At 37.9% G+C, this 13,376-nt stretch overlaps 1 protein-coding gene across 3 annotated transcripts; it reads right to left on the minus strand.

Moving 5' to 3' along the window:
- Window positions 1-1,953: 1,953 nt before the first annotated feature.
- TIGD4 (tigger transposable element derived 4) lies at window positions 1,954-13,286 on the minus strand. Of its 3 annotated transcripts, XR_013336801.1 has the most exons (3): window positions 13,126-13,286; window positions 6,166-6,244; window positions 1,954-2,150 (listed from the first exon to the last, which is right to left on the minus strand). XR_013336801.1 is itself a non-coding variant. In XM_077770931.1 (2 exons), the coding sequence occupies exon 2, from the start codon at window positions 5,705-5,707 to the stop codon at window positions 4,172-4,174; it is 1,536 nt and encodes a 511-aa protein (XP_077627057.1). In that variant the 5' UTR covers window positions 5,708-6,244; window positions 13,126-13,286; the 3' UTR covers window positions 3,869-4,171. The 3 variants fall into 3 exon arrangements, 2 of the variants coding, with proteins under 2 accessions (XP_077627057.1, XP_077627058.1); XM_077770931.1 differs by lacking the exon at window positions 1,954-2,150 and having other exon boundaries at window positions 3,869-6,244; XM_077770932.1 differs by lacking the exons at window positions 1,954-2,150; window positions 13,126-13,286 and adding an exon at window positions 6,971-7,021 and having other exon boundaries at window positions 3,869-6,244.
- Window positions 13,287-13,376: the final 90 nt, after the last annotated feature.

Consider the following 13,376-nt stretch of genomic DNA (forward strand, 5'->3'; position numbering starts at 1 on the left):
CAGGGATTATACAACAGCCCCACCTTAAAAAAAATCATCTTGTTGGATTTGATGACTAAAAAAAAATAAGTAGAAGTGAGAGAGGTGGGGCCCCTATCCTTTCAATTTTTTCCCGACACACTGACTATGAGTTCTCTGACTGAAGAAGCTGACTTCTTTGAACTTAAATCAGGCTAACGCATGAAGATGAATATGTAATCTATGGTACGTTAAACCAGCAAGTCTAGTTTTTCACCAATTCAATACTATGCTATAGATCCTGTTTCACTTGGCAAAATAATTTCTAGTCTGGTAAGATATTCAACAAGGAGAATAAGAGGAATAGGAGATTCAGTCCAGAATTTGCAAGTCAAATTTAGGAAATATCCAGTTCTGGCAAGCAAACTTTCATATACATGCAAGTAAAGGAAATTAAAAAAAAAAAGTTGAGACCTTGACATTTCACTCAGTATGATGTGTATTTAACCAATTCTCTATTTAAAACATTCAGGGGTGCCTAGGTGGTTCAGTCTTTGAGAGTCCAACTCTTGATTTCAGCTCAAGTCATGATTCTGGGATTGTGGGATAGAGCCCCAGGGCAGGCTCTGTGCTGAGTGGAGCCTGCTTAAGATTCTCATTCTCTCTCTCTCTCTTCCCCTCCCTCTCCCACTGCCCCTCTCCCCTGCTTATGTGTGATCTCTCTCTCTCTCAAACATTCATGTAGTTTTCAGTCTTTTGTTTTTGTTTTAAACAACAGGATCTGAAGGCCTTTTTGTAACCCATTTGATAGTAAAAACCCACCTGACATGAACTTCCCTTCATATTGGAGATGTTTACTGGCGAAACTCTCCTTCAACTCTCCCTCCCCTATTTTCCTCCCCACCACCAATTATTTTGCTTTGTATACAGTAAATGGGAGGTTTTACACTTGATCTTTGGTCCAGATGAGAAGCCAGGCAGGAAACATAAAACCCGTAGGCCTTGGTTTACTTATTGTCCTACTTTATCCTAAACCAAACCCTTCACAAGTGAAACAGTGTCCCAAATTCAATATAAGATTTGTTGCTTAATGAAGCAGGCAGAGGGGAAAAGCATTGTTGCAACAGTAGAAATTTATAAAGAACAATGAAAATAATACTATATTTAACTGAAAAGCAGGTGAAATGCTAAATGAAGTTATTCTCTGAAAAGACTAGTGACATTTAGTCCCAACTTTGTACTGATTATGTATGGAGAAGATAAATCAGGAGTGAGATACGCAGTGATTGTCCTAGGAAAAGTAAATTAAAAAAATTTTTGTTTTGAGGGCGCCTGGGTGGCTCAATCAGTTAAGCACCTGACTCTCGATTTCGGCTCAGGTCATGATCTCACGGTTGGTGAGTTCCAGCCCCGAGTCGGACTCTGCACTGACAGTGCAGAGCCTGCTTGGGATTCTCTCTCTGCCCCTCGCCTGCTTGTCTGCACTCCCTGTTTCTCTCTCAACATACATAAACATTAAAAAAAAATTGTTCTGAAAATTGTTTAAATTTATACAGCTGTAACAGAAGAGTAAACAACATTAACAACTTAAAGTTTATCTTTAAATTTAAATATGCAGGCATCGTTTTCTAATTCTCCATGGGAGCCTTATCTTCCTATATCACCTTTAGATGTATTATGCCCCAGACATAAAAAATGAATCATGTCAGGGCACCTGGGTAGCTCAGTTGGTTAAGCGTCCGACTTTGGCTCAGGTCATGATCTCACAGTTTGTGGGTTCAAGCCCTGTGATGGGCTCTGTGCTGACAGTTAGCTCAGAGCCTGGAGCCTGTCTTCAGATTCTGTGTCTCCCTCTCTTGCTGATCCTCCCCTGTTCACACTGTCTCTCTCTCTCTCTCTCTCTCAGAAATAAAAAAAAACACAAAAAACATTAAATCATATATATAATCATATAAAACATATATCATATCATATAGGAGAAAAACAATAGGTACTTTCAGCATTTGGACATTAAAGTTGTTTCAAGTATTTTTGTTCGAACTTCCTTGGAGCCTCTGTGTTAGAATGGTACAGGATTACCCACTCACAAGGTCTCAGCATTTCATTATCTCGGTGTTCTTAGGAGAGATCTTGGGAACAGAACTATCGACATAGATCCAGCATATTCTCTGAAGTATTTCACCCTTGGGCCCCTAAACTCAAAGGGAAAAGAGCAACAGAATTTTCTTTTAAAAAGTATGGAAAAGAAGCACTGTGGTGTATAGTTAGAGGAACATAGGTCTAGGTGATAGAGAACTACTGTATTTTGGGTTTGGTTCTGAGATTTTAACCAAATTATCCTTTCAGGTTTCAATGTCCTCATCTTACCAAAACTGAAGCTAATAATTCTTATGTCACAGGGGCGCCTGGGTGGCTCAGTCAGTTAAGTGTCTGACTTCAGCTCAGGTCATGATCTTACGGTTCATGGGTTCGAACTCCACATCGGGGTCTGTGCTGACAGCTAGCTCAGAGCCTGAAGCCTGTTTCAGATTCTGTATCTTCCTCTCTCTCTGACCCTCCCCTGCTCATGCTGTCTCTCTCTCTCAGAAATAAATAAAACATTAAAAAATTAAAAAATAATAATAATTCTTATGTCAAAGAATATCTGGAATGATTAAATAAAAACATTTGATATTTAAATGGTATGAAGTGGAGAAAGAGAGAGAAAAGAACTGTTGAAGGCTTGATATATGCAAGGTACTCTGGTTACAGCCAGGGCTCTCAAGAGAGAGTAAGGTCCATGATTTAGTTCCATGATTCCAATCATGCTAAAATTGAAATCATTAAATAAAATGTTTTCAATTAGCTTAAGTAATCTATATTTCACTCTATGAGAAAGTTTCTTAAATTTTAATATATTTTTAAGGCTTACTATTACTAAATTTTAAAAGCAGAGTAAATCAACAGTGGAAAATAAAAATGCTTTCTATAAATATATCCTTCCAAATGTGTCTTATATTGGTAGACTAATAATTCATAATAAAAATAATCTGTATAACATTTTATACTTTTTCAAAATACTTTTCAAACGATACTCTAATTTATATGTAATACATTAAATAAGCATGGCTTTTAAAATTTAACAACAAAAAAGTCTGGCACATGATATTTTTCTACTTTTAAAGACTATTTTATGGATGGAGAGTAAATAATTTCATACAATATTTTCAAATGTTCTATAGACAAAACTTCCTGAAACAGAAATTTAGTACAATTTGAAAGAAAATAAAAGATTAAATATATCAAAATATGCTGAAAAGACACTCAGTTTTTCCTGAAAATAAAATTCAGTAAAATCAAGAAATAATTCATTACATATTAAAAGTTTCAGTTGTTAAAATTAGAAACATAAGAACCACATAAGACATTTTCTTTTTTAGTTACTACATATATATCCTCATATATATTTTTCAAGAGTAATTTCATTAAAATATATTATAAGAATTTAACAAATGTTTCAATAATGTATTTTTCTATTAAAAGCACACACATATAAATATTTAGGAAGAAACTATATCATCTTCTGGTTATAGATGACAGAAAGAGACTGATAAGGTCATAGTGTTTCATTTGACCTGAGAAAGAAATAACTGAAAAGTAGTAAGACATATTTTTAATTATTTCGGTATATAATTGGGTCAGATTTTATTTTCAGTACTTTTTCATAATTTCCTCTTAGCAAGGTAACCTAGCTACAAGAAAAATAAAGTAATTTAAAATTAATACTTGATACAAGGCTAGAATATGTCTTTATAAAAATAAATATCTAAGTAATAGAGATTTTATTTCCTAGACGAGGTAGATAAATTAAAATATTCTAGAGCATGATCTGCACTTTAAAAAAAAGAGAAAATAGCAATCACCAATTCAACCTGTATTAATCAAATAGCTGGAGAGGTTTTTTTTTTTATTTTTGACATATGTACCATATATTCTAAGTACAAGGCCTCTGTAATACATTTTCTACTCCCCCAAACCTTGCTAAATTGAAATTCATATTTTCCATTTACTTACTCTTTAATCTACCTAGGGCAACTTAGCTATTCAGGTCACAGACATTTGCAATTAAACCAAAGATTGCTAGGTTTTAAATTTTTTTGTGTTTAAGTGGTAGTTTCCTTCATATATTTTATCTAGTAAAATACATTAGGAAAAGATGTTATACCACAGATAATTATTTAGATGAGGAGTTAATAAAAATTTCAAGGTCTGCTAAAGAATTATGAAGCTCCTCGTTCATATCTTGACTTCTAAGAAAACTTTTAAGAGTATCTAAAGCAGTTATCGCTTCATTTTTTGATGGTAAAGGGAGTTCAGTTCCTAGAGATCCACCATCATCCTCTTCATCAGAAGTATAAAGCCCAGTTTCATCTGATTTACTCTCTTCAGTCCGTATGGAATCACCTTCTGGTGCCGCTTCACAGGTCTCCAAATCATCATCAAGGGCAGCATACTCTTCTAGAGATAAACCTTCAGGAAATTCCACGCCTGCTGCCTGAGCGTGGGCAACCAAATCAAGACCAGTGTCTGCCTCTTCATTTGTCTTGTCACTTTCTCCCTTTTGAGATTTGAATCCTGCCTCTTCATAGCTCTTAACAATAGTCTCGGGGGTTACAGCCCTCCAGCAAAGGTGCAAAGTATCAACCGCGTCTAGTAGGGAGAATGTAAATTCTTTGCTGCCTTCAACAGAGCTTAAAAATTTTTTGATAAGGCAATGTCTATATTTGATTTTAAGGCTTTTAATAACACCTTGTTTCATAGCTATAAATTTGGAAGATAAACATGATGGAAAGAATGCTAGCTCAATGGACTTTAGGTTCTTTACCTCTGGATGTGAAGGAAAAGAATCAACAAAGATCACCACTCTTCGTTGCTGGGCTTGAAATTTCTCATCGAGCTTCCGCATCCATTGTTCAAACACATCTGAGGTCATCCATGCCATTCTGTTAGCTTCATAACACACAGGCAATGATTTTATACCTTTGAAACAATGTGGATTTCTGTGTTTTCCAATGATAAGCAAAGGAAGTTTCTCTGACCCATCCATGTTTGTCCCAACCACTAGAGTTATTCTGTCTTTGCATAATTTTCCAATTGAGCATGTTTCTCCTTTAAATGCAAATGTATTTGTAGGTAACATTCGATAAAGTAGCCCAGTCTCTTTTATATTAAAGACGTTGTTAGGATGATAATCGTTTAAATAATAAGGAAGTACATTTTGGTGCCAGACAGTTGAAGGGTCTACCGATACACCTGTAGCTTCTACAGGTTGAGCTCTGAATACTAAACCGTACCTGGATTTAAAGCGATCCAGCCAACCATTACTGCACTTAAAGTCATTATGTCCCAGTTTCTGTGCAAAATCATTAGCTTTTAGACGCAACATTGGACCATTAACTGGTACATTTAGACACTGAGCAATTCGATACCACCTCATTAATGCTTCTTCCAGATCTGTGTAAAAAGCAGTTCTCAGTCTTTTTCTCTTTGGATCAAATCTCAGAGATTCAAAGGCTTCTAGAACTTTGTCTTTATTCTTCATAATAGAAGACAATGAATTTTTCTTTATTCCATATTCAGCGGCAATTTCTGCCTTTTTCTTGCCACTTTCTACTGCGTTTATAATGTCGATCTTTTCTTCAATGGATAAACTTTTCTTTTTCTTCACCGTTACGGGCAGAGTCGAGGCATCCACAGAAGCTTCTGCCATGTCAACCAGTGCTTATGTAGAGATTCCTCGTCTTTCTGGTGTCTGTTTCTTTAAATTTCTTTTCCAAAATGACACAAATTGCTGCTTTCTATCTCGCTTCATATATTAAAAGTTGGCGAGTGTCTCTTAGTCTTCTCAGGAAATTGAGAAGTAAATATATGTTTTCAAAGGTTCTGAATACGAAAAACGTTATGTGCAGCTAGAATATTTTAGAAGAGAAACTTCCTTCCCAGGACCTGCGCGGCTCAGTTTATAGTTTATTCAGAGTTCCAGAAGTCAAGCTAAAATAGAAATCTCATTATGTCAAACCTGTCCAGTCCTGCTGATATATTTTTGGAACTTCAATCCTTTAAGATGATCCATTTTATCCATGCACACTCAATCTCCTATTAATTCTCCACAGAAGGCCTCAGAGATAAGAAGGAAAAGCATTCAGTAATTTTCATGCAAAATGTTACCCGTTAATTTCCAAGTCTCTTCAGGGTGGAGGAGAAAGTGGTAGAATCCTTCTAGGACCTGATGGTATATCTTCTGCCTCTGAAAAAAAAAAAAAAGAAAGAAAAAAGGAAAAAAGCTATTTTAGCAATGATGTATCAATTGAATATCAAAAAGGACATTTGTACTAATTAGTTATGCTTTTAATAATAATGAAAAGAATGGGATCGTGTTTCTGAAAATATAATAACCAAAGCTTCCAGAAGAAATGCTTACCTCCTAAACGGCCTGCCTCGGTGAAAGCCCTGTAGCTCTGCTCTATGCATTTGAATTCTCACTTGCTTTTGGATGCTTTGTAATATATACTTCCGAAATAATTCAGACAAACTTAATCTGTTTTGAAAATGGGCACTTACCAAAATTAAAAAACTAAAAATTATGCTGGAGAGATCTTTGGTGGCTATTTTTCACATGAAGTCATAGCCTGCCCCCTCTGACTCCGCTAAAAGAAAAACATAGACAGTAGTCACAAGGTTCAACTTTTAATAGCACATGGGAGACAGTGTCTCCTTTATAGGAGACTGATATAAAAGGCTTTGCTAAAAATCAAAACAAGAGATTCTATTACAAATTTTAAAAATCTTTTTTTAATCTAAATGCTTACAAACCCAGTAACTTTTGTATCACCTTGACACATTAGCCAGATGCACAGAGGCCAGATATAGTTGACAAAATGCATAGGAACAAGCAAATTCTTAAGAGGATATAATGCAGAAAAAGACCTAGACTAAAAGTAAGAAGGAGAAGGAGAGTGACCATGAGTCTTACTTCACAACCCAGGACATCCACTTCCTTATCTGTAAAGTAAAGAGCTTATTGCAGTGTAAGGATATGGGCTTCCGTGCAGGCCACACCTGTGTTGACAAGTGATTCTGCCGTTTAGTACGTACGGGATCCTAGGGAGATTACTTAACTATGTGAAGCTTCAGCTTCCTTATTTGTAAAATAGGTGTAACTACAGCCCCTACCAAATAGGGTCATTGCACATGCAATGAGATTCAACCAGAGAGTGTAAAGTGCTCAGCACAGTGTTTTAGCACCTTACAGAGTGGTGAATGTCTGGTCATGATCTTGTCATCATGACTTCCTCTCTAACATCCCTTTGGTTGTGCCAATCTACACAATTCAAAGAGTTTACAAAATCCTACTTGCAAACTGAAGCAAGAATCCTACCTTAAATGTATACTGAAAGCAGAGATCTCAAATCAAACAGTACTGTGAGAACAGTCACATGGACCAGATAAGTTTGCTCCTCCCTTCCCAGGTAGCACCTACTGTACCAGAATCTACAAACTTTGGGTGTACTGCAGGCCAAGGTGACAAGCTCATTTGATGAGCAGGTGTTACTACTGTGTGATATAGTGTGGGCACTCCACTGCTCTAGACTGTCTCTTCTCCCAGGTTTCAAGATGTCATATTCTGTTTTTGCACAAATTTTTTTGAGAAAACTTTTTGTCAAAATTCCTCTGCCTTTGCTGTCTAAAAGAAGTAATTTTTATCATAGGACTTACAACTAATAAAGGGGTTTTGCTGTTGTTGTTACTGTTATTGTAAAAAGGCCTTAATAATAATTGTGATAGCCCAGGGTTTTATTTTCCAAACACCTTTACTTCCTGTATTCCAAACAACTCAGGAGGAAGATAAAACTGAGTTTCAAAGCTCACATAGTTATAATGTGGTTGAGCGCAGTCCAGAACCCAGGCTTTTTAATGTGAAGTCTACCATTCTTTTCACTATATTACAGTGTCTTTGAATCACACTGGTGTGGCCTCCTTTGATAATAGTTGTACACTCTGTGTCCCCAGCACCACGCCAAGGCAGCATTTGCAATGCCTACCCAAACCTGACAACAACAACAATAAAGCAACATCAAGCCTCTACAGAAGAATAAGCCTTTATGAATTCTGTGAACATAAACAGCAACCATATCCCACTGGTAGAGTGGGCTGACCTTTCTGAGAAAATAAGCTTTGAGCATTCAACTAAAACAAACAAACAAAAACTTGCTCATATATGGGATCTCCTTGTATATTTTTCTGCAATTTCCTGTAAATCTACAATTATTTCAAAATAAATATTTTTAAAAAAATTTTTAAATTTTATTTTAGAGAGAGCACATGAGTGGGAGAGGGAGGGAGAGGGAGGGAGGGAGGGAGAAAGAGAGAGAGAATCTTAAACTCTCTTAAGAGCTAATCTTAAGCTCTGCACTGAGTGTGAAGGCTGACATAGGGGCTCGAGCCCGTGACCATGGGATCATGACCTGAGCTGAAGTCAAGAGTCAGATGCTCAACAGACTGAGCCACACAGGTGACCCTCAAAATAAACATTTTTAAATATCTTGCTCTTATTAGGAAGATACCAACCTTCAGAAATTGAGGTAGCAAGAACCAATTTTTTAAGACAAAACTACACAAGACTACTCTCCAAGAGAAAAAGGGACTCTCTCAACTTCTCCCTTCCTTCTTTCTTCTTTTCTTTCCTTTCTTCTTTCCTTCCTTCCTTCCTTCCTTTTTTCCTTCTGCCTTATTTCATTTGTCAGAAATAAACCCTATCATCTCAAATAACAAGGATTACAGAAAAAGTAATTTGAATTTCCTCCCTTAGTCCCTCTCAAATAAAACAATATACACAGAGATTAGTGATTTTCTTGATCAGATTGAAAGCAATGATGTTTATTTAGGAAGGTATTAGTTGTTTTCTGAGAGCTAATGGTATATATTTCCTTCTATAACAGTAGTGAAACCTATGATTTTCCATGGTAATACACAAATATACCTTTTTTCCTGAAACAACCACATTTCTGATGCCAAGCCAGACAAGCCAGACTTTTTCCCTAGAAGAGAATAAGACAACAATACTGCTTAACCAGTGAAGCTAACATTTTCCATTCTCCCACAGTATAATGGCTGGGATAGTTCTTGCAGGGAGTAATGGCAGTAGCTAATACTTCTCAGAAGTACCCATTCTCTCAATTATGCTCATTAATCATTCTACTTCTTGAAAATATTACAGTAGAAAAATACTGTACATGTTAGATACTATTTTCTCTATGTCAATGGTAAAGCTAACCGAAGAAAAAGAACTGGCAATTCACTAAAAAAGACTTACCAGTTGAACTCCAAGTAAAGAAAACAACAGTCAGTTCTACTGATAATAAGAGAGATGTAAATCTTTCAAACCAGGAGATACCTTTTTTGTTTTTGCCTACCAGAATGGAAGTATCTAGTGTTTGCCAGAATATAACATAGGCTGTGAAGGGGTATATAAATTGGTACAAAGCTTACAAAGGGCAAATTAGTAATAGATACAAAAACCTAAAAACTGTGTATCACCTTTATCCAGCAAGTTCATACCTAGGATTTTATCTCCAAAGAATGACTGTAGATGTAAAAACAACCTAGTTAACAAAGGTATTAATTTCCTATTGCTGCATTTAGTAGCTTAAAACAATACCCACTTATTATCTCATGGTTCTGCAGGTCAGAAGTCCGGGTGAGCTCACCTGGGTCCTCTGCTTAGGATTTCACAAGGCAGAAATCAAGATGTTAATCAAATGGGACTTTTATCTGGAGGTTCTACAGAAGATGTGCTTGCAAGTTCATTCAGGTTATTTGCACAAGAATTCAACTTCTTGAGGCTGTAGGACTGAGGTCCCTGAGTTTTGGATGCCTGTCCTCAGAGACTGCCTTCAGCTTCTGAAAGCCTCCTTCAGGTCCTCGACTGTGGCCCTTTTCATTTCAGCAATAGAGAACCTTTCTCCTGTCAAATCTCTGTCATGCTTCGAATCTCTCTGCCTTCTCTGGTGCAACCAGCAGGAGAAAAATCTCTGCTCTTAAAAGACTCATACAAAAGTTATCTCTCTGTTGATTAACTTAAAGTCAACTGGTTGCTTCAGCAAAATCCCTTGTACATGTAATAGAACATTACGATGGGAATGATATCCTACCATGTTCAAATAGGAGGGAATTCTACAAAGTGAGAATCACTGGAAGTCATGGAATTTTACCATACAATGATATTCCTCCCACTGTTGTTATGATGACAGACAAAACGGGAAAAAACCCAAATGTGTAGCAAAAAGGATTAGGTGAACAAATTAAGAAATATATATGCTAAAATACTACTAAGCCACTGAAGGAGAGTATTTAATGAGGAAGAAAATTCCATGATCTATTAAGTGAAGAAAGCAAAATACAAAACTGTATGCCCACAAAACTAACATATACTGAAAGTTACATGAGGGCAGGGGCTCATGGCTCTTCCTACCGTGGTTAGTACCCAGGAAACAGTAGGTTCCAAATAACTTGTTGAATAAATGTAGAAAAAATATATATTTATAGAAAAAATTGACAAAATGTTTTATGTTAATTCTAGATAATGGAATTATGGATAACTCCAGTTTTTTTCTCTTTGTAGTTAAAACAATTTCTACTCTGACGTCCTACTCATACTACTATTCACAGGCTTCTTTACATATTCCAATTATCAGTATCCTCTAACAGAGGGTTTATTTCCAGAGAATTACACTGTGCAATCATTAACTAAATATGTCTCCATGAAAAGGGAGCTGATGAAATAACATTATTGTGACATTATGAGAATCCCCCTAGAAAAGATTTGAAGGTAGTGCCTCTTACTTTCTTTTGAGAAAATATTTGTAAACAATATACAGTATTCAACATTTAAAGCAAAGAAAAAAGTTGTGTGCACATTTAATTCATTCAGAAAGGAATAATATTTGTTAACCTGTTACCCTATTTCCTTCCTGGTCAATAAATGAAATATAGGCTGTCGGAGTTCTCCATAAGCCAAGTGAAAAAACGGAACCTGATTTTTCAAAAGCTGAATAATGGCCAATAGCAGTACAAAGGTAAATGAATAGATAATCCCCATATCACAGGCAGACATGGCAGACTATTACCTTTTTTCTTACCTCTTGAAACATAGATGTCAATTTAGAGAAAAGTATTAATCTTCTATTCTTCCTAAAGAGAATGGGCAGGCAGAATTCCCCAAACTCTAGGGCAGAGAAAAAGAGAGAGAGAGAAAAGAAAGAGAGAAAGAAAGGAAGGAAGGTAGGTCTCTATCTAAGCAGGGTTAGATTCAAAATAAGATCTGTTAGATTCAAAAGTTTCCCCCAATCAAAAAACATCAGCTTCTGATTCTTTATTCTAAAATAAAGTTCATAGAATTTCACCATCTTCCATCACCAGCTGAAGTAGCTTCCAGTGTTTTCTTCAAGCCAACCTACATTCTAATTTCCCTTGGGGCAGCAGAAATCACGGGAAGATTAATCCTGTGTGTGGCCTTGCACTATGAATGAGGACTAATCATGCACAGTACCAGAAATGTACTGACTAGAGTACCTAACATGATTAACAGCACCTTCACTAAACAGAAATTAGCAGGAGTTCCAAGTGGTTCCAAGTCCATCAGAACCTCTAGCAAAACAGCCAGCAGTTGCCAAGGAAACTATTCAGCTAAGGACAAATAATTAAAGCAAGCGTCCACCCACCTCTGAGCCTAACAATTTAGTAGTTAGATGGACTTTAATGAAGCTAAGCATTCCCGAACTCGAGACACCTGGCAGGAATCCTTAAGGCACCCACAAACTCAGTACAGGTCATTCAAGCACCAGTGAGCACTGCCATGTACCTCTTCCTAGCCACCCTTCTGGAAATCTAAAAATACTTGTACTTTGCTACTATGTTCCATTCTGTTCCTAGACAAGAACAGCAGTAATTATTCTAGATTAAGACCCTTTTCTTACAATTGAAAAGACTAACAGGATGGCTCTAAACAGTAAAAATCCACAGTGGGCTACAGAACTGAAGTTACAGTTTGAGTGAACTGACATATACATTTGCTCTTTTCTAGGGGGCAGAGCCACTTAAGATAAAGGTCCTTTCTACATAGATTTATGTTTTTGGGCTTGAGCATTGTTTTTATCAGAGCAAGTGTCCTGGAGATCTCGGTAATAAGTATTGTTGGTTACTTCCGAAACATTTGTGTTGTCGTGGGTATTTACTATTCATGGATATGGGTACGGCATTTGTACAGGGATATACGATTCACTACGCTGAAACTCCCTAGAATTTGTAAAGGCAGAATTCTGTCTTCGGGCACTTAGCCATTAAAAATGTATCAACCAAGACGACAAATAAAGGAGGTAAGAAATACGGTCGAAAGAATGGTAAAGCCCACGGAATGCACTGTTACCCTTCGCATTTCTACAAGTGAAATGGCGGTAAAAATGAGCACCCACGGCTGTCAAAGGAAATGCAGTTCAGAACCTTGAAGGGGGGGAGGGATGCATGTGGGTGGATCAACTGTAAGTACTGTAGGCAAATAAGCTTCAGGTATGTGCACCACTGCACAGCCATACATTCCCTCCATTCAATGCCGGGGATGGGGAGAGTTCCACAATATAGGTTGGGGTCTCAACTTAGTAAACTACAAAGGGCTCTGAGGAAAAGGATTGTTTTGCGCAGGGAGGACAGTGATCTACTGAAGAAGAAATGGGATGGGCAAATAAAGCAGAAATCAGTCATGTGGATAAAGAGCAGCAGGAAAGAAAAGTGTCCGGGATCCACCGTCAGCAAGCGAGCAGTGCAGAAAGTGATCACAATAACAGCAAGTGACCAGAGCTCGGGGATGCCAGGCTTGGGGGTCTGGTCTTCCTGAAGTGAGTGGGCGTGAGTGACGCGGCCGGAGTGGGGCGCTCCAGGCACTGGGGAAGCGAGGGTGAGGAGCCCGCATCCCGTCTGTTCCCTTAACCCCGCATTCCCTCCACCTTCCCACCCGCCGCGGGATTGAAACAACCTTCTACGTGCTCTCCCGCAGATGAGAAAGAAGCTTTAGTTCTCCTCTAGTATGCCTGGCGGCGAGCTACGTCCACCTCCACCCTCCCGCCGCTGGCTCACCGTCTGCTGGGGGAACGCCTAACGCGTGAGGCTGGGGTGTATGAGTAAGAAAGAAGGGATGCTGAGGGCTTCTGGAGACCTCCGACCACTCAAGACCAGGCCTGCACGCCCTTCCGCAAGCTCCCAGCTTTGGCAGGTGCATCGGGACCAGCGCGCACACCCCTCTGCGATCCGGCCGCAGCCAGAAAATTACCCGGGCAACGGCGCCGGCGGAGCCCCGGATGTGGTTGCTAGGGCCGCAACCGGAGGGG

Source organism: Crocuta crocuta, unplaced genomic scaffold (assembly GCF_008692635.1).
Source record: "Crocuta crocuta isolate KB4526 unplaced genomic scaffold, BGI_CrCroc_1.0 scaffold166, whole genome shotgun sequence".
Classification (NCBI taxonomy): Eukaryota; Metazoa; Chordata; class Mammalia; order Carnivora; family Hyaenidae; genus Crocuta; species Crocuta crocuta.

Excerpts from the sequence above, each read along its gene's own strand:
- TIGD4 (XM_077770931.1), bottom strand. The coding sequence starts at position 5,707 with ATGGCAGAAGCTTCTGTGGATGCCTCGACTCTGCCCGTAACGGTGAAG.